Source organism: Pelecanus crispus, chromosome 2, assembly GCF_030463565.1.
Source record: "Pelecanus crispus isolate bPelCri1 chromosome 2, bPelCri1.pri, whole genome shotgun sequence".
Lineage (NCBI taxonomy): Eukaryota > Metazoa > Chordata > Aves > Pelecaniformes > Pelecanidae > Pelecanus > Pelecanus crispus.
The window spans coordinates 123,194,397-123,219,220 of NC_134644.1; the positions used below are offsets into that span (position 1 = coordinate 123,194,397).

The window sequence follows — 24,824 nt, forward strand, 5'->3', positions numbered from 1 at the left end:
CTTTCACACAGGCTCGTAGAGCTACAAGTCAGCAATAGTTTCCCTGTCACTAGAAATTAGCATCTGACTTTGCCAACAGATTATATTTGAACTTATCACCAGCTACAAGGAAAAAGGTTAACTTTTGAAGTGCACACTCTTAAGGGAAGAAAAAAAAGTTGGGACCCTGCTATACTGCAAATACCAGTAGCCCTATAGCAACACCCAGGTGTCCTCCTGTCAGCCAGGACTGTCTGCTACCCAGAAGCTTTATGTATATACAGCACTCAACCAAGGATCTTATCAACTGCTTCAAAATGTAAGCACTCTGTCAACAGATAATACCCTTTTATAAAAGAAAAGCAGTAACATTTACTTATCTTTTCCCTGAATGGAGTCCCAGTATTTGTTATTTTAACAAGCTTCCCTCTGGACTGCTGCTTAGCTTCTCTGCCTACTTTGGTGACCTATTCAGTCTTGGCTGCTCTCGGAAAGTCTCTTTACCTCCCACACCTCCTAGATACTTTGGACTCACTAAACTGGTTTACACAATACTGGTAAGATCATTGTCTTCATAGACCTGTAGTTAGCTTTCTATCTGCAAGGCTACAGTACAGTCACAGAAAAGGAAATGTTTCCAGATGAAGAACACTACTATCCGCAAACATTTCACTATCAAGTTTCTCTGATTTGAGTACCTCATCTTTAGAGCTTTAGCACAGGTGAAAGACATATGCACGTACAGCACCCAGAAATTAGTACAGCAAGAATCATCAAGGCATGACTAGAACTGCTGATGTTCTGGCAGGAGAAACAACCTGCCAAATGACTTCCCTGTCAGTAGCTTTGTTCTTTTATATGCTATGCCTATATATCATTCCACAACATGTTATATCCCATGCTCTTCTACGTAAGGGAAAAATCTCAGTCTTTACCTGGGCACCTGTTTGAGCAGAGAGAACCTTCCAATTAGTTTGTTACTTTCAAACAAGATTTAAGCTGCACTAGGTATTTCTACTCATTTGCAGGAAAGGGGAAGAAATAGGGTCCAGTCAGTTAGAGACTCATACAGCCAGTAAAGGTTCTCTTGATGCAGACACACCTCGAGTCTCTCAACACCAAACACCTCTTGCTGTGCCCAGTGCATTTATCAACTGCCTGAAAACCGCTCTCCTCCTTTCCCCAAGTTTACCAGCTGAACAGCATTTCATTTGTTTGGGACATTGCCTACAGGCCTTGACACACTGAGCTCCTGCCTTGATTTCCACTACTTTCAGCAAGAGCCACAGAATAGAACAGACAACAGAATTGCTCTGTTGTGCTCCAGTGATTGAAAGAATGCAAAAAAACCAAAACAAAACAGGGCTGTCACCTGTTTCTAAGCACAAGGGGAAAAGAGCAGAGAACACAGGCACTGGTTTCATGACTTGAGGGGCTAAGGACTTCATGATTTTACATCTAATATAGCAGCCAGTCAAGACAGGATCTCCTCCCTAGCCCTAACTCAGAAATCATGGAATTAACCTCTTCCTTAGCTTCCCCAATTTTAGTGGACTCCCTCACCCCCACTTCATCTCTCCCTCCCCCACACCAAAGGCTCCCAACACCTGACAGATTAATGTAGCTGTCTATATTGCAAGGTGGCAGAAAAGGACTGCTGATGGACTCAGACGACTCCTCTAGACAGATTTGCTCAGGATGCCCATATCAATAGTTCTCCCTTGACTGCAGAGTGTCATCACTGCTCCCCTCACCTCCACCCCCAGAAGAAAATGGAAAATAAACAGTCTCATTAAGGAGTCACCTGGACATAGCTCACAGGCAGCTTTCTTCATTCATAGTCCAGTAAAGTAGTAGGTCTAAGTGGTAAGTCATGCTCATACATGTCTCCCAGACCACAAAACACACATGTTAAAGACAACTATTCGTATCCCAAAGAGCACGCATGCATTCATTTGCAAGAATGCACACAGACACATCTAACCCTTGGACATTCAATTACATTTCCAAGAAATATGAAAAACTAAGGCAGTAAACTGAACTGCTAGAGATTAATATTTGCTAGTTGAACTGCGTGCACATTTTTTATTTACAGTACATCAGTTATACATACAAGAGATATCATGTTACACCATGGTAAAGATAACTAAATCCAAGGACTATGTCCCACAGTATTTTGACCTTAAAGTTTCTGTAAAAGTAACAAGCTTAATTTGTTATGACAAATTCTACCTAGCTGAGTATACAACTCATGTAAACAAAGAAGTGAGGAAACCTTTTCTGAATCCCTTATCTCATCAGCTAGTTCTTCCATCAGCTTGTAAACAAATCTCCTTTTCAAAAAAAAAAAACCACCTAAGAAACTATAAAGAATGACACACCTACAAACAAAGGAAGATCAAAGCCACAAACAGACTATAAATGAAGTCAGTTTACAACTATTTGTTCTAAACTCATAGAATATAAGCTCTTAATTTACTGTTAACTATAACCTTTTATGGTAAAAGTGAAACTTAGGAGAGTCAAGATACTCATCAGCATGCTTTATCCAGTACTGGTTAATGAAGAAGCAAGCCAAAAAAAGAAAAAGGTGATTTTTTTAAAGAATACCTTTCCTATCAGTTTCATACAGCTCCAGTGCATGCAGCTCAAGTATTGGAGATAAATTTTAAACTCACCCAGAAGATCTAGCAGAGCTAATAGCGTGCAAAGAACCTGAAGTGAAACCTCTCTTACAACTACATAAAACCACATTAGAATCTAAAAATACAGAATCGAACTGCTTTTGGAATACAGGTTCCAATATCTGTTGGAAGCAGTACAAGGGAAGTCCTGCTTTGAAACAATACTTACTAACCTTGTGCCAAAGTCACTGCAGAAAACGGTTCAAGTCACGCTAGCTCCGACACTGACGCCTCAAGAAATACTCAGATTAAAGCAACCAGATTACCCTCGGGTTTCCCCTCACAGGTTTTAATTGTTCGGCAAAAAGCGTCTGTGCTCATCTCTACCTTCTCCGCTTGACACTGAAGGGCTCATCCCAATGTCAAGAAGGAGAGAAGAAAAAAAAAAAAACCCAGCCCACCAAAACCCAACGCATCACGCAACACTACATACCGCGGAACCGATTTCGGGAAGGCGGCCGCTCCGAGACCTCGCCCCGCGCGGCTGGGAAAGCCGCCCCGGGTTGCGGCGGCGGGAGCAGCCCGGGCCGGGCCGTGCCGTGCCGGGCTGTGCCGTGCCGTGCCGGGCTGTGCCGTGCCGTGCCGTGCAGCGCAGCGGGCGGCCCCTTCACCCCGCTGCACGCCGCCGAGGCGGGCGGACGCCCCGGCGCAGCGCGCCGCGGTGCAGGGCAGGGCGGGGGAGCGGAGCCCCCCCCGCCCCGGTGGCGCGCACCGCCAGGGCCAGCGGGTCCCGCCGAGCGCGGGTGGGGGGGCGGAGGGGGGGTGCGGGTAGTGGGATGGAGAGGGGGGAGCGGAGGAACCAACCCGAAATAGCGGGGCGGCAGCCGCAGCCCGGGCCAGCTAAAAATGGCCTGCCGGGCCGAGCGCTCCCGCCCCTGCCCCGCCCCGCCGCCGGGCCGGGGCGCCTGCCCGCCGCTCACGGGCAGCGGGCGGAGCGGGGCAGCGGCTCCCGGGGCGGGGCGGCCCCGCCGGAGCCGCAGGGTCCCCGGGTCCGCCGCGCACGCAGCCCCGCCGCAGTGGGTTATTTTTGGAAGCTCCGCCGCTCCCCTCTATGGCGTCACGGCGGCTCCCGCCGTGCGGGGCGGTGAGATGACGCCTCCGCCGGGCCGGGTGGCGGGCGGCAGGGTGCTGCGGGGCTCCCTCCTCCCGGAGCCGGCCCCGCAGCGGCCGCACCGCCCCGGGACCCGCCGCGCTCCCCCCGCAGCCCCTCGGAAGCGGCACCGGCAGCGGGGGAGACGCTGCACTCGCGGCAAGGGGAAGCTGCGGACAGATGGAGCGTTTGGGTGTCACACTCATGCACCATTTCTAACGCAAGTGGAAAAAAAAAAAAAAAAAAAAAAGAGTTGAACCTTTCTTTTTTTTTTTGGTGTTGTATTAGCAGTTGCATGTGGATATTGCACTTATGCTACAATTCACACAGCACAGCAATGGGCAATACCAAGCTAAAAGTCTTCTATAAAAGGCAAAAAGTGTGTTCGCTGTGGTTATCCTTAAGTTAGCAGCCTCTCCTCATTAGTCAAGCAGTGGCTTCTGGTATGCTGACAATTTAAGTTGGAGGGGAAAAGAATTCTCCTTAAAGAGACAAGATAAAAAGGTACCGAGCTCAAGAACTCGGTTCGTTCTCGAGAGAACCGGATTTCATGTCACACGCACAGTACGGCTGAAAGGTACTGCGGGGCAAGTAATTCCTCTCTACTCAGAGGAAGTTCTACCAGGGAGTCCCTGTAAGACAAGCTGCAGCCAGTCCCACTGACAATGAAAAGAGGCCTGGAGACAACAGGACAGGTAGGAAAGCTTTTAAACAACAGGACAGGTAGGAAAGCTTTTAAACAACAGCTGTAGAGTTCTCCTTCCCGAAGGTAGCTTGGCAGTTTTAACAGTAGCCAATCACTGCCAGAGCAGAACATTTACAACACCTAAGCCTTAACTTCATTACTGAGATCATGATCAGAAGAGAAACAAACACTGAAGATGATCTTTAAGAGTATTTTAGACAAGTGTTTTTACATTAGAGTTTGATACTTTAGAGTTATGCCCTACTATTCAATATACTTGGAAAGCATAGTAAAGCATTTAATTGGGGTCCTATCACCTGCTAATGCAGAACACAATATATTGCTTTTGCAATGCCATCAGAACTACCATCTAGAAATCAACACTAAATGGCAAAAAACAGGGCCCTGTCTTATAAAAGACAACAAAACCAAATGCTGTGGGTTTAAGAACAGTAATGCTCATGGAACATAACTTTTTGGAAAGGTTCAAGTCTTAGGAAGAGATTGCTGCTATAATTTCCCTTATGAGCTTATGGCATCTTGAAAAGCTTGCATTATATTCTGGAATTGCAATAGCTTGAAGTTTAAAAATACTGAGACACAAAACTCTCCAGGATCACATCTTCTCCCTGTCATGACCAACTGATTTCACTAGCTATGGTGGAAATTCAAGTTCACACCTCAGCCCATCCTCTGTGCCCAAATCTATGTGCTTCCAGATTAAAATAGGGCCTCTGTAACACCTACTGAGACTGTTCAAGTTCAAGTAAGGTAAAATTACAATTTCACCATATGTTTTGCCATACTCCACTCTGGAAAGCTATTTTAATCTGGCTTGAAGCAAGATGCTAACACAATTAAGGAATACCAACTAACACTATACACCCACTGTTGTAACAATTCCCCCCTCATCCACAAATGGAACTGGCAACTTTAATATTAGATTTTCTTAAAGAAAAAACTCAATGTAAAAAAGCAATGCTTGTTCCACTCTGCTAGAGCTTGACTCAAGTTTAAGTCTAGAAGACTTGTGACTGCAAACAAAAAGGCTTGGAAAGCAATGGGGAAAAAAAATCTTAAACCAAACCTAGACAATGGAGCCAGTGTTTGCAGCTCACTGTTAAATAACTGGAAGACTAACAGCACCAACACAAACCTCATTTTGAAACACAGCTTACTGATGACAAGAGCCTAACTGAGGGATTACTGTTACCACAGTACAGGAAAACAAATGTATTCCATGGTACTAGGGTATCTTCTATAGGGGAGAAAAATACCAGATCTTCTACCCCAGGAATTAGTAAGTTCAGCATATATTCCCAAATTGAAGCATTTGCATTATGTTTAACACCATACAAGATATTTGTCACTGGGAAGGCCAGAAGTTCAATAGATAGCATTCACACACCCACTAAGCACATGGTCTGAAAAACAAATACAGAAACAATACTGTTCAACACTTCATTTAGCCAACAGAAAAAACACAAATGAATTTTCTCAATGTTTTAACCTTCAAATCAGCAAAGCAACTGCTTTATTGAATTTAAGCATTCAGTTTGAACATTACAAGCAGTAGTCTGTAAGCAAAATCTGTGTCTCTTCGAACACTCAAATACTAAGATACACTTCTGTAGAGGAACGTAGCTACTCTTTCTCTAGAGGATGAGTTTTCATCAGCCATTCAGCATGCAAAAGGACAGCTTACCAACAACATGAAGTTCTAGGGGGTGTGTGTGTCTTAAGAGGTAAGCAGGGAACTAGCAAAATACACTAAGCTATTCAGACCCTTTATAGACCCACACAGCACAATACATACCCCTTCTTGCTTTGCGAATAAGTTGAGGCAGTCAGCCAGGGTCTCGCATGTTTCCTGGGATACTTCAGAGACCACATCAACTTTTTGCAGGAGGGGAGAAGATATTCCTGAAAGTACAAAAGATTAGTAGCATTAGGGGGACATTGTAAACTACAGGACTCTTTCATTTTTTCCTCCAATTAATACAGACATAACATTCATATTCTACAGGAAGGCTGGTGCACTGTAAGATCTGTGTGAGGAAAGGGCAAGCAAAAGTAGCACTGAGGAAACCCAAGTTTGTTCTTTTGTATCCTTTCCCTAGTACTGGTATATATGGCACATGAATGGATCGAGTTTCTCTTTCAGCATGGCTTAGAAAGCAGAGGTTGTAAGCTATTGCAGCAAGACACTGGAAGAGTGACTAGCAAGTCTCCTTTTTACCACTTTCTAGACTGAAAAGCTTCAGAGTTGCCAGGTGACAGAATTCAAATACAAAGGATACTGCACTGGTTTAATATAAGTTAAGGTGAGAAATGTAGCTTTTTTTGCCTTCTGCCATGGTATTATATAGAAGAGAAAAAGCTTACCACAGTGCAGCTGGAGATTTAGGTTTGAAAAATAGATGGGGAGTTCCAAGGACACTGATCAATAAAAGGGGAAGGAGATCTTATTTTTATGGACTCATCTTCTGGATTAGTACAGCTTGCAGAGCAATGCCACCCCACATCCTGACTTCTATGACCATTTATAGAAGGGGCTACATAGCTAGAACCAGCAGGAAACCATGACAACCCAATCAACTGGTAGAAATTGTTTAAGTTCATCTGTGAAGTTTTGTGATATGCAGCAATTCCTCAGAAGTCAGGCAAGCCATTCTCTCAGAAAGCATTCTTGTTGCAATTAAAATAAGTGTTCATTTAGTTGCCACAGACTCCAGGATCAGTTGACACCATTTAGTAACACAGGTGCTTCAAGTTGATGTCACACCAATAAGATTAAGAGGTCCAGCAGTGACAGTTCTTGAATTTATTTTGCAATGTATACTGCTTGTACAGGACAAGATACAGTACATATCCACCCACTAATTGTTGTCTTTGACACCAAAACTCACTACTGAATGGAATTAGAAGTCTCTACTTACAGCAGCTATCAAGGACAGCTAGAAGGAAGGGCAGCACACTAAGTGCAGGAGCCATCTTTATTTATAACACATAATATGCATAAATCTCAAAGATACCTGGATTTGGAATAGCATGTTGAGACAGTTAGGGACAGAATTTTAAATATCGGGTCCCAAGGTAGCCATTTTTATATTACTCAAAAGCTTTTAGGAGAAGTTCCACATGGAAGGACTTTTAACTCAGAAATTTGCATTCTTCTGAAGCCAGAGAACTTGAATATGTTAAAGATACCACATCAACCCAAAGTGAGAACTGCAGCAGTTTTCTCTCTTGAGACCTACAGAGGTTACACATGAACCTGGAAACAGTTCACCAACCCATCAAGTTACAAACATCCACTGGCAGGAAAACAGGAACTTAGTACTGCTATTGGCCAAGACTAGCAGTTTCTAGGAAAAAGATAGTATCTGGTTTTGCTTTACTATGGGTTTTGGTTACTCAAGTTGTGTATTTTAAAAAAAAAAAAGTGCATGTCCTCACTCGTTCTTCAGGTCAGCAATATGGGGTCAGAGAAACTGCCCCTACATCTACCAAAGGGAATTTATCCACCTCATACTAATTTTCAAACTGCTTTTTGTTAAGAATTCAGTTTTATTGTATTGTTAATTACAAAGGCTTCCCAATAAAACACTCATATGTATTATGAAACCTTACCTTTCTTTGTGAAATTAAAAAAAAAAATCAGTAAAAATTCATTTAGTGCAAGATAGGTTAACATCACACAGTAACTTACCCCAGTAGCATATGGAGAAAAAGCTCTCTTTTAGAGTCTTTTTGGGAAGGCACAGGGATGGAAGAGGAAGAACTTTTTTCCTGCCAAAACTGCTGTTCTATTACAGACTACAGATTTGTACAGATAAACAACTTGCTCTCTAGTTTGAGCTTCATAAATTTTAGTCACGATATGTAAATAGGACTCCAGTTCAAAGGAGTAAGTTACATGTTTTTACAAAACTCCTTTGTGCATTTAATACTCAAGCAACTTCTGTACATGTTTAAGGCATTAAATGAAACAAGTTCTAATCTCCAGCAGCTTGATGCCTGTGCTAGTTTTTGGCAGTCATGCTGCAAAAAAATCCAGGTACATGCTAATTTGAGAGTTATTATTTAAAATGAAGCCCGAGAAGTTCAAATCTGGCATAAAACTCATGGCAGAAGTCTGTGGAATATATCCCATCACACCATGCCTCCAGTTCCCTGTATAGTTTTGTGATTTCACTTCACATCCTGTTTATCATGCCACAGCTTTCACTGTGTTTCTACTCACTGCAAGACAAGTTTTTTTTGAGAGGAAAGCTAGAGTAAGACAGCTAGCTCTTTGTACCTGTCAGGGGACACTTATGCTCTGCAATAAGCTACCAACTACAGATTTTTTTAAAACCTTGAAAGTGAACCCCTATGTTACAGTCCGATGATACTGCTCAGTAAGCACTATATCTAAAGACAGTTTCACTACATTTACACCTACTAATAAAATTTCTTTCAGTCAATGTACTTAGTTGTTTCTCCAAATCTGAAATCTTAGTTCTCAGCAATTATAATAATGTTAATTTATTTGAAACTTTTTCAATGAGAAAAAGTAGTCTTATATTTTCAAGCTCCTGAAAATTTAATTTCAGTGAAATTAAAGCATGTGCTGCTTAAAAGAAAAAATTAGTTGCCTGGTATCAAACTGCATTTTAGAAGGATAAGTTTTACCTTTTGTAGCATCCAAAGATTTAACCATTGCAAGAAAGTCTGAAATCTCTTTACTGAGTCTTTGTTGGCATGCTTGTGCTTTCTGAAAAAGACAGCAAGGATAGCTAGTTCAGAAGTGCTTTGTTGTAAGGAAAGTGTATGCTTATTCTCTTAACTATACTGAAATTTTTAAATTTGGAGAACATTAAATCTTAACAAAGACTCCCAGTGACAGAGACTGGTATGTTAAAACTGAAAGAAATTACTTGAAGTCCCTTCAAAGACACACAAGCAAAATTTATGCACATTATATTGCTGACTGGCTTTTGTTTAAATTAGCATAGCAAACCAAACCCCAAAGCTATGTTGTATGTACCACTTTTGCATTTTTCCCCCTTTTTTATTAAAAAGTTTGAAAACCCAGGAAGAGCCACTGCTTGTTCTTTGACAAACCTAAGGACAAAATAAGCAAATGCATAGGTTAACTGATGTATGGCAAGTACAGCGACATGCAGGAACCCACCCCAAGATCATATTCCAAGCCTGCATTTGAACTTGGAGACAGCTATCTATTAGATACCATCTTCTGCTGTAGGCTGCTAGGAACTGCCAGCAACAGTTATCCTCCCATCCCTGTTCTGCCATGAGCTACTTGTACCAAAAGGTACAAGCCACCTGGAGTTCAGTCACATGAAGATTTTTGCATTGCAGTGTCAAATTTCCCTTAAAGTAAAAGGTTTTAGAAGTACATGTATGGCAAAAAGCAAGAATCACAGGCTAAATGCTAGAATTATCAAGGAAGACTCATTTCCATTGCAGGTCTGAACAATCACTGTACAATGCATCTAACGTGACCTTAGGTGTTAAAGGATCATTTCTAAGCCATTTCATTGCCCATTTTATAGAGGTAGAGCTCGCTGAAGGTTAGCTTTGTTATCCTCCAGTCTTGGTGTCACCAAGTACAGTACACAAGGCTCCCTCTCCTGGCTGAAAGTCTCAAGCAACTTTCTATCTTGCAGTAGTGCTGGTAAAACTGAAAAACATAACCCTGTAGCTATGATAAACATGCCATTTTACGTATGCAGTCCAAACAGGAATACATGACAGTAAGCACTGCAAATACAAGTAGCATTTATGCATCCATGGAAAGAATCATTACTTTTAGCTAAAAGTACACTAAAGTATTTCCATACAAAATAGTACTAATCTGCAACTGCCTAGATGCATGAGCCAAGTACATACTTAGTACATACTTTCAGAGTATCCTGTAGGTCTGTAACAGATACCGTATCATCTTCCTCATCATCACTACTCAACTGTTCCTGTGTGCAGTAATGAGTGCTATAGGCAGAGTGGTCTTCTATTGCTTCCAGCCAACTCTGAATGGAAAAACAACCCCAGAGTTAATACACATTTCAAAGGTCATCCCCAGAAGGCAACAGCATACATGCAAAAGAACAAATTAAAATTTTCTACCGATGTGAATAAGATACTCATTAGTAAAATGAGACACCTTAATGAGAAGAAAATAGAGTGTTTTGTAATGTTTACTCAAGATGAGATACTCTGTAGTCAGAGTGCTATCTAGGACTTAAATGATCAAACTTTAAGCACAAATGCCACCCACCTCTCAGTCTATCCAAGGCTACATAAAAACATTGCATCGATTAAAAGACTCTGGGGAATGTATTTTGCATCTTTAGGTTTCTGTTCAGACAGCAAGGTCTCTGTGACAAAGTCTGCCTTCTTATGCATGACAAACTCTGTGTACAAAACCTCAAGCACTATCATAATTAAGAGGTAGATTCTTTTCCTGTTCATAGAATCACAGAGTGGCTGAGGTTGGAAGGGATCTCTGGAAGTCCTCTGGTTCAACCCCCTCTGCTCAAGCAGGGCCACGTAGCACTAGCTGCCCAGGGACCATATCTCGATGGCTTTTGATTATCTCCAAGGATGGAGACTTCACAACGCCTCTGGGCAACCTGAGCCAGTGCTTGGTCACCCTCACATTTTTTTTTTTTTCTCCTTATATTCAGAGGGAACCTCCTGTGTTTCAGTTTGTACCCATTGCCTCTGAACCTGTCACCAGGCACCACAGAAAAGAGCCTGGCTCCATCCTCTTTGCACCCTCCTTTCAGGTATTTTCCATATATTGACAAGATCCCCCTAAGCCTTCTCTTCTCCAGGCTGAGCAGTCCCAGCTCTCTCAGCCTTTCCTAACATTAGAGATGCTGTGGTCCCTTTAATCATCTTAGTGGCCCTTTGTTGGGCTCTCTTCAGCATGTCTGTGTCCTCTCTTGTCCTGGGGAGCCCAGAACTGGACACAGTACACCAATTGCCTCCACCCCTGCTTCACCTCTAGTTAGTACACCTATAGAAGTACAATAGTAGCTACACTACAAATAGCCCTAAAAAAAAGCTATTCTTTCATTTCAGATCCACCTTTTAAGAAAATAGAGTTTATTAGGTCATCTCTGAGAATGGCTAAGAGTAGAACGTACCATTAAATGTTCTTTTGTTCAGGATAATGAACTATGAAAGAAAGTGCAACAGAAGGAAGTTCCAATATAAATTTACCACATGGAGAAGTTAAAATAAAAAGAGGAAGTTAGACCGCAGGGCGTAATACAGGCACAGAGCTGGAAAACAAGGTGGCACTAATTTTAAAGAAGAGAATGGCAATCTGTCCATTTTTGCTATTTAGTCTATAGTTGTGCTAAAAGATTCAATATATCATTTATGTTACCAAGTCCTGATAATCAAGATACTGAACTCACTACTAATGTATCCATAGCAAGCGGAATGTAAATTATTAATTACAGAAGTTACTAGATTTTGCAGCCTTTGATAAAGAATCATTATTACCTCTCTAGTTTGAGAAGGAAGGCTATTTTTAGGAATCTTGAAACGGTGAACAGTGTCATCAAAACATCTGACAGAAAAGAAGCAACTGTCTGTAGATTTTACCTAAAGCAACATGGAGAAAAGACAAAATTAGTACACTGAATCAGTAAGAAAAGACAAAACTGTTAAGAGTAAGCAAGGTAGAAAATTACTCAACTCAGAAGTTTTTGCCTCAGTTTTGATGCGCAACAACTATAGTTTACAAAAAGCTTGGTCAGAACAGTTTTGCAAAGTGTGCTCTCTGGCACTTTACATCATGAATGATAACATAGAGGTTCTTTATATTTGCATATATTTGCACCACTTGATTCAGACAAAAACTCAGCAATAGTGCAAGACGACCAATATTAAGGAATTTGTAGACTCAGAAAAGCAAGAGTCACTTTTCATATAGTACTGCAGTTTAACAGAATTTGTGCCTCCAATCTATAGAACTAGGACAGGTTAGTTACAGAAGAAAAAGTACTGATGTGATCCTAAATGCATTCTCCTTAAACACTTCATCTTCCTGTGTATTATACATGACACCTGGCTTGCCTTTCCTCTGTCCTCTGCTCATCCCTTCCAATTAAGGAAGTTTTCTAAAAGTCACCTTCAGAATTGATAAGTTGATCTCAGTTGGAGAACTGAAGTTACACAATCAGTCACACATAGCCAGTGACAGCTACAGGAAGAACTACAGCTTTGCTATTCTGTACTACATGTTCCAAACAGTTGTTTTGCACAACATGAGGCATGTTTTTAGGAAGCCTTATGTCTAAGTCTTCATGAGTTTGGAAAGAAGCGAAGGAACTTTATGGCCACTTTACATATAAGAATGCTTGACAAAAACAAGTGTTTCTTGCAGAGTAACAACACAAGCTTTTTCCCATTTTTATAACAAAGGCACACTTACCAACCTAGCTGAAATTTTCATTGTCTAGGTATGGAACACCATCACATAAAAACCCAGTAGTTACAATTCATTTCACTTCCTACCGTGCAGACAGCTTGTGTTAGATGCTTGCATCCCTGACGATGATCATTATTTGCTGCATCAGCTCTTTGAAAGAAAGAGAGATTTAATACATTCAAGATAAGAATTATTTAAAATTGCTTATCAGAAATTCAAACACTGAACTTACTGTCTCCGATACCAGGAAAGGACTCCATGTTCTAGAACTATCCAGTAGAGTTTCCAACCAAAAAATCGTGAGCTCTAAAAAAATTAAAACAAAAGCAAAACAAAAAAGGCCCAGTAAGGTTAACAGCTGAAGAGTTACTATTTCCAGTAAGTTTGATAGCTTGAAGGCTATTACATAAAACTGGCAGTTATTAGGAAAACATTTTAGGTTTTAGATATCTTGGTGACCACAGCAACCTGAGAATACTTTACAATTACAGTGCTATTTTCCTTTTTGGAAACACCTGGAGACAAAAGATTTGTTGAGCCTGCTATTCAGTAAGAAGTGAAATATTAAAATGCTGCATTTTTTAACATTACAGGAGTCATTGATCACCACATAATTCTATTTTATAAAATCAAATGAGAAACAAAACACATTGAGTTATCTCAAACTACAACATTTTACCTTTCACAAGCTTTAGTACATAGTTCTGGTCTAAAAAAAGTTCCTTATATTACAATTGTGAGTGAATACATACAAAAATTTACACTGAAGAAAACTTCAAAGATTCTTTGAAGATTTCATTAAGGACCACAAAAATTAAGCATTTATGTAGAAGACAGAAAACTTGTTTAAACAAGGAGAAAAAAAGAAGATTCCCTTGACTTGAGCAAAACAAGCATTAGACAAGCATTTGACTGACATCTTCCCTTTAAGTTTTAAAGTTTCCAGAAGATTGTGAACTTGTGGCAAAATAATAGTTATAGATTATTAGAGTAAGACATCTATTCAGGAAATAAAATAAAAAAAACCCAAACAAACCACAAACACCCCCCCCCCCAAAAAAACCCCACAACATTTTGCCCACCACACAGACAAGGCACAAAACCTTACTACAGTGAAGCTTTGCCACAGAAATTACCAAGAAATTAAGAGAGATTTTGGGGACCAACGTTAAGATCAGAGTTCCATAAATCTAGTAACTGCTCCATTCAGCCAGCCCCTCTATAATCCATCCAATATACTACATTAAAGTCAAGTCATTTAACAAATGTATTATTGAAAAGCTCCCTCATTCATCAACTCACTAAGTACAGAAAGTGACATACTTTGAGATCTTGTAAGCTATTTTAGAACAGGAAATAAGACATACCTTCCATAGGAGACCTTCGTATCGTCTCAGGGGTTTGTTGATAACCTGCATAGAAATTAAAGCTTATGCAGGAATAGCTTCAACCAGACAGCCTTGGCAAGTGGCATTTTAAATGGGTACAAAAGTTCCTACCTTTCCAGTTTTACCTCCCAGTATCAGTTTCATTTCTGCACCTTGGGCTAGATCAAGGGGTGTCTGATCTGTTTAGTAATCAAGACGAGGCATAAGAATTTGATGCATATAAACCTAGACGACATACTTAAAAATAATCACTCTGACACTGTGTTTACCCATTCGAGTATGGTCCCACAAGCATCTAAGTTTACTTGGAACTGGGGAACATAAGCTCCTCAGGGCCAGAAGACCAAAAAAAGGCTCTGAACTTTAGTGCACTGAACTGCCCTTCAGAGTTCTACTGGCCACAGAGGAGGCCTTTGCTCTTACTTAAGTTTGGTTTTGCACTTCAGCTGTATAGAACAGTTCATAACATTCACAAATATCAAGACAGAGGCATCTTTAAACAGATGACAAGTACACAGTCTGCATAACATCTGCATAAAATTTTCCTGGATTTGCTCCCATTAGAAGCCTTCTTCTGAACAGTCACTTTGTCTGGGCCACAACTTCAATCTTATCACTTTCTTTGTTACCTGTGTTCAGTGTTTAGCATGAAGAAAACAAAATCCAGGCACATTTCATGGTTAAGACAGACAACAGTTCCATTCTTCTAGAAATGGGTAAGTTTGGAAATAAAAGCATGTATGGTAAGTATTTTGCTACAGTTCTTAAGTCTCTTGCAACTTAGTGTTGGGCTTCCTTTATTAGTGATACAAAGCTTGTAAAGCACAGCAAGACTTTGTTGATTGGTAACAAGCTCATAGAAGCTGTTAAATTTCTGTCTCTTCTTAACACTTTATGTACTTTCAATTGGTACTCACCATTTTTGTTTCTTATTTTAGGATCTGCTCCGTTTTTTAGAAGTTTCAATGCACAGTGCTTATGGGCACGGTACGCTGCACAATGCAATGGTGTGTTCCCCATCTGATCTGTACAGTTGATATCAGGTGGTTTGGGCTTGTTCAACTGGAAAAAACAAAGTTTTTCTTACTTATCAGTTTTCCTCCGCCTTCAGATGCCACATTCATTCTTTTGAAAGTTAGCTGTTCCTAACTGTGATGCTTCAGTGTAGATCTGGCAACAAAGAGGGCATGTAGCAAGTGTTATGAGAAGGGCAAGGACTACAACAATCAAGGAAGATGTTCAGCTAGAGTAAGGGACTTCTCAGTTTTTTGCTTGCTATACCCTTTCCACATCTACTGCACAACAGGGAAACATTTATCCTGCTCAATTCCACGGTGCCAGAGAGAGTTCCCTAGCATTGCAGTTCAGTCATTTATACTGCTGGAATGGGCCTGTCTGATTCTACTGCCAAAATGTACTGTTCTCTGTATAAGACTCCCAGGCACAGTCTGAAAATTCACACAGGCCAGTGCTAAATCCAGAACAAGTTTGTGTGACCACCCTGTTTCAGAGAGTAAGAACTTTGTACAGAAGGGTGGCAGGCCTGCCAGTCTCAGTGACAGAGCTATCCTAGGCCATCTAGAAACTCCCAGTAGAGGCAGTCTGTTATACAAACAGTTTTGCTGTATTCTGAGGTCTAACTATTGGAGGAACTTAAAATTAGAGCAGCTACGTAACTGAGAAGAAAACCCCTGAGTTTTCCTTGGACATAATATAAATGTTTTGAGAAGCTGACCCCAAAGAGAACAGTCATGAAGCATAACACTAATAACTGCCCTAAAACACCACTCCACTTCTACTCAAATATGTGGCTGTTGGATATGTATATGGGGGTTGGACTAGATGATCTTTAAAGGTCCCTTCCAACCCAAACCATTCTATGCAATATCAGCCATTATAGTTAAGCTTCCAAGCCAAATGGAACTGCCTTAATAGAAAGGGTAAGTTACTGTTAAGCTGTCTTAGGAGACTAGAGTCACAAGTGCATGACAATTTTAGAGAAACTCAGTTAATGCCTTCTGCATTAGCTATATGTATCTTAGAGAAATTACTCCATAATAACAGAATTCCCATGGCAGCAATTTAAGCTAGTGTCAACCATAACCACCTTAAATGTGCTTCAGAAATAGACCTATAAAGGATAAACTGCTACTGCTATAAAACTGTTACTTACAGTTCAACTGAAAAGAGAACACAAGTCAAAAAAGACAGCTTGTGGAAGTATAACCTCATTAATAACTGCGGTCTTAAATACCCAAGTTCCTGAGGATTCCCAGGTTTTAGCTCCTTCCGACCAGCTGTTTTACATCTGCCTTATCTCCGCCTCTCCTGACTCCTTGCCTCCACACCTCTTAAGCTGCATGCCTGTGCTTTCAGCAGCTCACACCTTGTTACAAGGCAGTATTTTGAAGAAAGTTTCATGCATAGACTCGAGATAAAAAGCTCTCCGGTTATTTCAGTAAGGCTACAGTACATTTTTGAGAACTCACAGGAAGAATGCACCAGTTTTGCCTTAAGTAGACTAAAAAGCTCAGGTTAAGACTCAGCTACTGAAGGTCTAGGTTTTAGTAGCAAAACATGCTGTCATCTAGCGAGAATCCTGACAGAAGAGAAGCACACAAAAGCCACCATTACCATTTGACTTCAAGAAACTTCAACAGAAGGAGCAGTTATAAAGTTAAAGTGCATGCAGGAAAAGGAGAAAGAATGGTCTAAAGTCAAATCAGAAGGTTTAGACAAACTTCACCATCAAATTATCTCTTCCAGACAATTGTGTTGGAACACGCAATACAGTCTTTTTCAGTAAAAATAATCTAGATAAAGGGGAATTACCAATAAAAGGGTATCTTTCAAGTAAGTGGCACTCTGTTCCAAAAGGAGGGCAGTAGAGAACAAATTCTGGTGTGTTAGTTCTCACAATAAAAGTAGATTTAAGCAACTAAAGAAGTTTCATAAGCATAATAGTCTGCTAATTAAAAAAGATACAGTAGGAGCAGAAAGGTCTGAACATCAATAGGCAATGTGTAAGGAATTCTTAAGATAAAGGGCAGTTCAGAAGAGCTACACAAATTCTCCACAGAGGTATTAACCTAAGAGTAGGAAAGTCAAGGAAGTTTACAGCACAGAACTGTAAGTGGAGAAAGTTCTTTGGACTTCCCTAGAGTCAGCAGGACTTTTAAAATTGTAATTCAACAGCCAGAGGTCCAAGTACTCACCAAAGGACTCCAGGAAAAACCTGTATGACTTGACTTAAAAACTGCCTCAGGGTCAAAAAAGTGATAAGTACTTTGAAAAGTTTTAGATGTCAACATATAGCTGTCCTCACATATACAGAGCTCAATTATACTAAATATAAAAAACCCACTTAGAAATGGAAAATGTTACATGTGCATGCATGGTTACATGCCACATGAGAGAAAACACAAAGTTCTTTAATGACAGATTTCTATGATGAGTCACATTTTTCTGATTTTTTCTGCATCAATTTAAGGCTTAGTCAGCAGGCACGCAACATCAAATGCAACAAGTGTTAGGAATTACCAGAATCAAGAACAGATCACTTATGACAGTGTATTAATTATAATTAATACAATCATGCCGATGTATTAATGCACTATACTTCCACATCTTAAGTACTGTGTACAGCTCTGGTTTTCTCTCCATTTCGAAGAGGACAGTGCAAAGAGTACAAATAAAAATCACAAGGATGACCAAAGATTTAAAAGCAGTTTCCATGCAAGAGGGAGTTAGAAAGACAAGGGTTCTTCAGACTAGAAAAGATAAATTTAGAGAAGGGAAAGATAACAATTTTGAACAGGTGTTCACTCTGGCTTCTAGGCAGAAAAGGAAAGAATGTCAGATTTCAACATACAAATCTCATTTATGAATTTTCCATTAGAAGTGAGCAGAAGCATTCAGACTGCTTTGATGCCTTAAAAGGTATTACCTAAAGGTGCTAGCCAGTTCCACACTGCACATCTTGCTTCCAAGGAAACTCTTCAGGACTCTCAAAAGCTTGAGTTCAAGCACTGAGACCCTGCTTCAGAATCCAACTGGATATGGTCCTGGGCAACCTGGTCTAGTTGACTCTGCACTGCAGCAGGAGTTGGACTAGATCATCTCCAGAGGCACCCTTCAGTCTCAATTATTCTGTGATTTTCTTCTCCTATAACCTTACCAAGGTATTGTTCAGCTTGAATTACTACTACAAGAGCACGTGTGCGCATACAGTTTTCAAGTCCCGCTCAGTGTGAAATTGTGTTCTGCAGATGACAGTCCATTTAAAAACTACACAGACTTCAGCTGCAATGCTGATGACAAAAGCTTACTTTCAAGATTTAAAATAGGCCATACTGTGGTGAAAACCTAAGCACCCATAACATTAAGGTATCCACAAAAACCTAACAAGCTTATATCAGTAGACCAAGAACCATTACACTGCTATTTACAACTAACCAAAGAGTATTTAGAAAGAAGCTGAAAACCATTGTTTTGCAGCCTCCAACAAGGAGTCTGGAAAATCCTTGAGGGTTCAGCACCTTACCAACATAACATGGTGCACAACACTAATATTCTGAAGTCACAGCACTTTGAAATGCAAGGCCTAACGTCACATGCTGTTACATTACCATTATGCCTTGAACCACTTGACACAAAAGTATCACAAGCACTTGAATTCTTACCAAGGCAGTCAGTTTCCCTGTTTCACCCTCTCTTGCTGCTCCTAAGAGTTCTTCTTCCAGTTTCCTTTCTTGTGTCCTTTCCACTGCTATTTAAAAACACACACATATTTAAGGTCAGTCTCAGTGAAGTAGCAAGCACATATAAAGTACAGCATTCAAAAAACTGTATCAAAACAAGCCTAGGGAAACAAGAGTTTCGAGTATTATTTATTTGGGACAGGTATAAATGGAGTATTTATTCAGAAGAGTGTGTCAGAGCAAAAAAAATATTCAACACCATGTAATATTTGACAAGATGCGTAAGTGCGTATACACATGCACAAACATATATATCTTTGGCTTTTTTTTTCTTTCAAACACTTAAACAACCCCACTCCCTAGTAAAAAGGAAAACAGGGGAACTACGTGACACCCCCATCAGATCTTCCCTGTGTTCTTTTCAATTTCTCTTCTACTCTTCCTATCACCCTACCGAAATCTTATTCTTCTCTAATGATCCAGCAGGTGAGCAGCAGAAAGGACTATTAGCTGTGCACTTGGATGTAGAATCAGAAGATAGATCACTTTTCACACACACAGTCTGTGGTATTGGACATGGAGCTTCAGCAGTATTTAGGGGTATCACATAATAATACCATGAAGCAACACAGTTCTTGAAGCCTCCAAAACTATAAGCAGTGAGCCTGTGTAAGTATTTGGACACTATCTCCCTCACTTTCAATGCCTGTGAGGCAATGGAGGAAATGAAGGGAATTGTTTTTACTTTTTTGTCCTTTTGACATAACCTCCGAGATTGCAATAGCAAGTCCTAAAGTTGATCCAGAACTGGGTCACCTTTGCAAACTCTTCAGAATTTTGCCCTTTCATTATTTTTGTTAACACAAAGTCACTTACTACTCTTGACTTGAAGAGTCTTTCCTCTTCCAGTGAGCTAAGGCTTTGACTGCCATGTACCATTCAGAGCTGTAGCAAGGATTACCCCAACAGGATTGAAATAGTTGCTTAAATAATGCTATTGGCATTCATGATACTTAACTCTGCAAGTCACTTGCAGACATATTGTGAAAAAATACCCCACAACTGTCCGTAGCACAGACAGGAACCAAAAACTGTAACTTTTTTCCTTCTAATGACCAAGCTTAAAGAGAAAATTCCATTAAGCTTCTGTAACTTTCAAGAAAAAAAAGTCAGCTTTTAGAACGTACAAGTGTTGAAAAAAAAAACCCCACAGGCTATGACCTCTTAAAGTTACCTTCCAACATATTCCTTATGTCTTTATCATGAGTAACTTCTTTTGCAGTTTCTCCACTCCCATTAACAATAGAAGTATCAGCATTACGCTGCAAGAGTAACATCACCACCTCCTGGAAAACAATTTGAAAAATACTGCTTATCTATCTCTGTTATGGCAAGGCCACAATCAGGCTTTCCAGCTACTGACATCCTGCAAGATGAGCTACATATCGCCTTCTCACCACTACTGACTTACGAAAACAGGAAGGGATGTTTCAGAGAGATTGAAGAGTGGGACTAACTGCAACCTCCTCACGTCAGCCAGGCTGAAGGAACTAACAGGAGATTAGTTACGGCTGAACAGACCCGCTCCTATTTAAAAGCTGGTGTACCTGGTGCAAATGCTGAATTTGACAGATAAAAATAGTACGATTGGCTCTTTTGATAAGAGACTAAGTAGTCACTCCTTCAGAAGGGCCAAGAGGTTATCCATAGAGGTAGTACTAGTTTGGGAATGATGGTGGCATGTGGGGAACAAACTAGTCTCACATTACAGGCCTATAAAAAGCTCTTTAGTTCTCATTTTCTATGCGGAAACAACACTTCAAGACACCAAATGGACCAGTATGTCCTAATTTATAGTTTTTTCCCCTGCAGAAGCCACTAAGATTAAAACATGGTTTCTCTCTATGTAAATAGACAGTTAGTTAGGAGGAACAATCCCTATTCTTTTTACCATGTCAAACACACCAGGCACAAACACAAATTAATCTGTTGTACTTTAGCAGTAGATGGGAGATCTTTACACTGGTTTCCACATGGTAATTAGCACCTGCAGCTAGAGGTAGTGCTATGCTTCAGCATTTTCTCTGACAGACAGCAGAAGCAACATCACTTACACAACTGATGCAGTGCTACGGTGGAAAACAACTACTATTTTTTTCTGTCTGCCAGAAAAATCTTCCCCAATAAACAGCTAAGAAGAGATATGACAGAGTATACCAAGGACTTCATCTGGTATAGACCAGAAGACTAGTCCATGTCTGGACCATGGACCAGTCTTCTCTGTCTTCAAGAAGAGGTATTTGTAACATGTTTTTGTTTTGGCAATAGGCCTGCTTCTTGCAAACGCACTATACCAAAACAGACAGTAAGTCATTTTTAGACATGGTAAAAATATCTTTTTGAAATTATCTTGCCACTAGCATTTCCTTAATAATTCTGTGACTGAGGCTTTAAAAAAAAAAAGTGAACATACTTTACCTTACGTCCTGTGAAAGCTGCACGATGGAGTGGAGTGTCCCCCATATCATTCAGCACATTCACATCTGCGCCAGCCTGAACAGCAAGACCAAAAGACATCTGAATGTCCTTCCAACAAGAACTACATAGCTATTCCCTTTGACTGGGGGAAGGGGAAGGACAGGACACTCATGTAGGACCCATGGCAAATCGGATCAGAACTGTAAGACAGCTATCCTGGAAATGAAGTACCTACGTGAGATTCATAACCAGCATTCTGTAAACCACTTAAAAAAAGGAAAAGCCTCCTGCATTTTTTTCCAGCCATCTCTCTCACTTTTGAGAAGAGGGTATATAGAAAGTAAGTTTCACAGAGGGGGTGCAGGTGTTGTTGGTTTTGTGTTTGGGTTTTTTTCAGGGGTGGGACAGTAGGTGTTGGAAAAAAAACAACACAAAAAACCAAACAACTTACTGAAAGAACTGCAATGATACTGGATAACACACACATACATATTACTGCAGATGTACACACAGTAGCACCAGCCTCCAGGTGCTCCTGACTTGACATGTGGCACTCTCTCTGGGCACCTATTGCTGCTCTTTTACTTGAAGTGAAAACTTCTATGTCAGCATTAAGATGGCACCATCTGAAGCTTAACCCTTCTCCTCCCTTTTCTCTTCTACAATCTTTGTTTTGAATCTCCCTTCCTCTTGTCACACGCTTTCTCCATCCCATACCTTTCAGAGAAAAGGAAGGCTGCTTGCACAGGCATTGTTCCAGGATACCAAGAAATCCAACCCTTCTTTTCTTTAAGCATTTCTTCTACACCACTTTATCTAACCTCTCAAAAAGTCAGAAAGAGGGCAGGACATATATAACTATGGCACATGTTTAAATCATATAATTTAGCCAGATCACTGCTGCCTGCCTAAACTTAATTGATGAACCTGACTCTAGTTTCAGAGCTCTCTGATAATACCTCACTCACTCTTTGAGCACAAAATCTAGGCACAAGTACGCAGACACCCCTACATATGCCTAGCTTTCAGAGGTGCACAGCCCCCTTTATTATTCCACTCATTCTTGAAATAATACTCTTTCAAGAGCCCTATCAGCAAAGGAGAAATCACAAAGTTACACATACTCTTCCAACTCTGGAAGTGTTGATAAATGCACTAAGTGACAAAACTTTTACCTTTTGCTTTAAGCAGCCCTCTTGGATTGAGAACGGCATTATCTACTGAGCAGGTGTATAGGCTAGAGAAGAACTTCTCAAGGAAATCACAACTTGGTGTCCTGCTTTAGTCACGATTATGGCTGGTAGCCTTTATTCTGAATGAAATTCAAGTTTAGGTTAGCTACCTTTATATTTGAGGCTGTTTAGCATGTTCCTGCCATCTACAGCAAAACCTTTCAAATGGGAATAGGGTATAATACAGTTAAGGTTGGGCTGAAGCTACCCTGAGAGCTGAGGGTAAAAAAAATAAACTCAGCCAGGAACAACTACAAATGCAGTGCAGATGTGGCTATGAAGATACAAATAGGTCAGCTTTGACCGCAGAGGTTCATCATTTCAAAGTTCATCATACAGTTCATTATCTCAAAGATGTTAGAAAGAAATAATGAGTCAAACTATGTTAGCCTGTGCCTGGAAACATATACCAGTTACTTGGCACAGAATTCTGGACATATTTCTATGCACAATGTCCAATTAGATCATAGAATCGTTTAAGTTGGAAAAGACCTTTAAGATCATCCAGTCCAACCATTAACCTAACACTACCAAGTCCACCACTAAACCAATTAAGGGTAGAGCAGCGATTTCATGTTTCCTGGCTTGGTGGGTGGATTATTTTTAAATGAAAGTAAAAACTAGGAATCATTAAGGTTGGAAAGGACCTCTAAGATCATCAGTCCAACCATCAACCCAACACCACCATGCCTACCAAACCATGTCCCAAAGTGCCACATCTACCCATTTTTTGAACGCCTCCAGGGATGGTGACTCCACCACCTCTCTGGGCAGCCTGTTCCAATGCTTGACCACTCCTTCTGTGAAGAAATTTTTCCTAATATCCAATCTAAACCTCCCCTGGCGCAGCTTGAGCCCATTTGCTCTCGTCCTATCACTAACTACATGGGAGAAGAGACCAACACCCACCTCACTACAATCTCCTTTCAGGGAGTTGTAGAGAGCAATAAGGTCTCCCCTCAGCCTCCTCCAGACTAAACAACCCCAGTTCCCTCAGCCACTCCTCATAAGGCCTGTGCTCCAGACCCTTCACCAGCTTCACTGCCCTTCTCTGGACACACTCCAGCACCTCAATGTCTGTCTTGTAGTGAGGGGCCCAAAACTGGACACAGTATTCCAGGTGTGGCTTCACCAGCGCCGAGTACAGGGGGACAATCACCTCCCTGCTCCTGCTGGCCACACTATTCCTGATACAAGCCAGGATGCTGCTGGCCTTCTTGGTCACCTGGGCACACTGCTGGCTCATGTTCAGCTGGCTGTCAACCAGCACCACCAGGTCCTTTTTGGCCAGGCAGCTTTCCAGCCACTCTTCCCCAAGCCTGTAGCGTTGCATGGGGTTGTTGTGACCGAAGTGCAGGACCTGGCACTTGGTCTTCTTAAACTTCATACAGTTGGCCTCGGCCCATCGATCCAGCCTGTCCAGGTCCCTCTGGAGGGCCTTCCTACCCTCCAGCAGATCAACACTCCCACACAGTTTGGTGTCATCTGCAAACTTACTGAGGGCACACTCAATCCCCTCATCCAGATTGTTGATAAAGATATGAAACAAGACTGGCCCCAAAACTGAGCCCTGAGGAATGCCGCTTGTGACTGGCTGCCAACTGGATTGAACTCCGTTCACCACTACCCTCTGGGCTTGACCACCCAGCCAGTTGTTTACCCAGCAAAGAGTACAGCTGCCTAGGCCATGAGCTGCCAGCTTCCTTAGCAAAATGCTGTGGGAGTGGATAACTCAGACTTTTTGCATCTGAAATGCTATAGCCTTTCCTGCAACTCAGTAAGTGAGATTACCTAAATTACACACTTTATGTATCACAGCAAGCTAGATCAGGCCCTTGAAACATTTGCATTACTAGTATCAGATGCTGGCTTACTATATGCAGATATCCACTGAGCCTGAAAATAGCTGAAGCTTTCACAAGTGCATACCTATATACTATACATCTTTACTTCCTATATTCAGATGATTACACAGACAAACACACATACTTCATGAGAAAGTTACCAAAGTACTGATACCTGTAAACATTTCTCAGTAACAGCTGTATGCTATGGTATAGACTTCCAGTGTCACTATTTGGGTCCTTGTAAACTGTGCTGATCTCAATACCACAACTATTTCATTCCTTAGTTTTA

At 41.0% G+C, this 24,824-nt stretch overlaps 1 protein-coding gene across 6 annotated transcripts in view; it reads right to left on the bottom strand.

The window, feature by feature from the left end:
• OSBPL1A (oxysterol binding protein like 1A) overlaps window positions 1-24,824 on the bottom strand; it is a 79,666-nt gene that overhangs the window by 44,119 nt on the left and 10,723 nt on the right. For 3 of the 6 annotated variants that reach the window (XM_075706042.1, XM_075706043.1, XM_075706044.1), the window contains 12 exons: window positions 21,457-21,531; window positions 20,213-20,324; window positions 18,961-19,046; window positions 15,196-15,340; window positions 14,390-14,457; window positions 14,258-14,302; window positions 13,123-13,196; window positions 12,977-13,040; window positions 11,960-12,061; window positions 10,348-10,473; window positions 9,116-9,197; window positions 6,255-6,361 (listed from right to left, as the gene is read on the bottom strand). In XM_075706042.1, the coding sequence (XP_075562157.1) occupies window positions 6,255-6,361; window positions 9,116-9,197; window positions 10,348-10,473; window positions 11,960-12,061; window positions 12,977-13,040; window positions 13,123-13,196; window positions 14,258-14,302; window positions 14,390-14,457; window positions 15,196-15,340; window positions 18,961-19,046; window positions 20,213-20,324; window positions 21,457-21,531 (1,086 nt within the window). The other 3 variants (XM_075706045.1, XM_075706047.1, XM_075706046.1) reach the window with 3 other exon arrangements.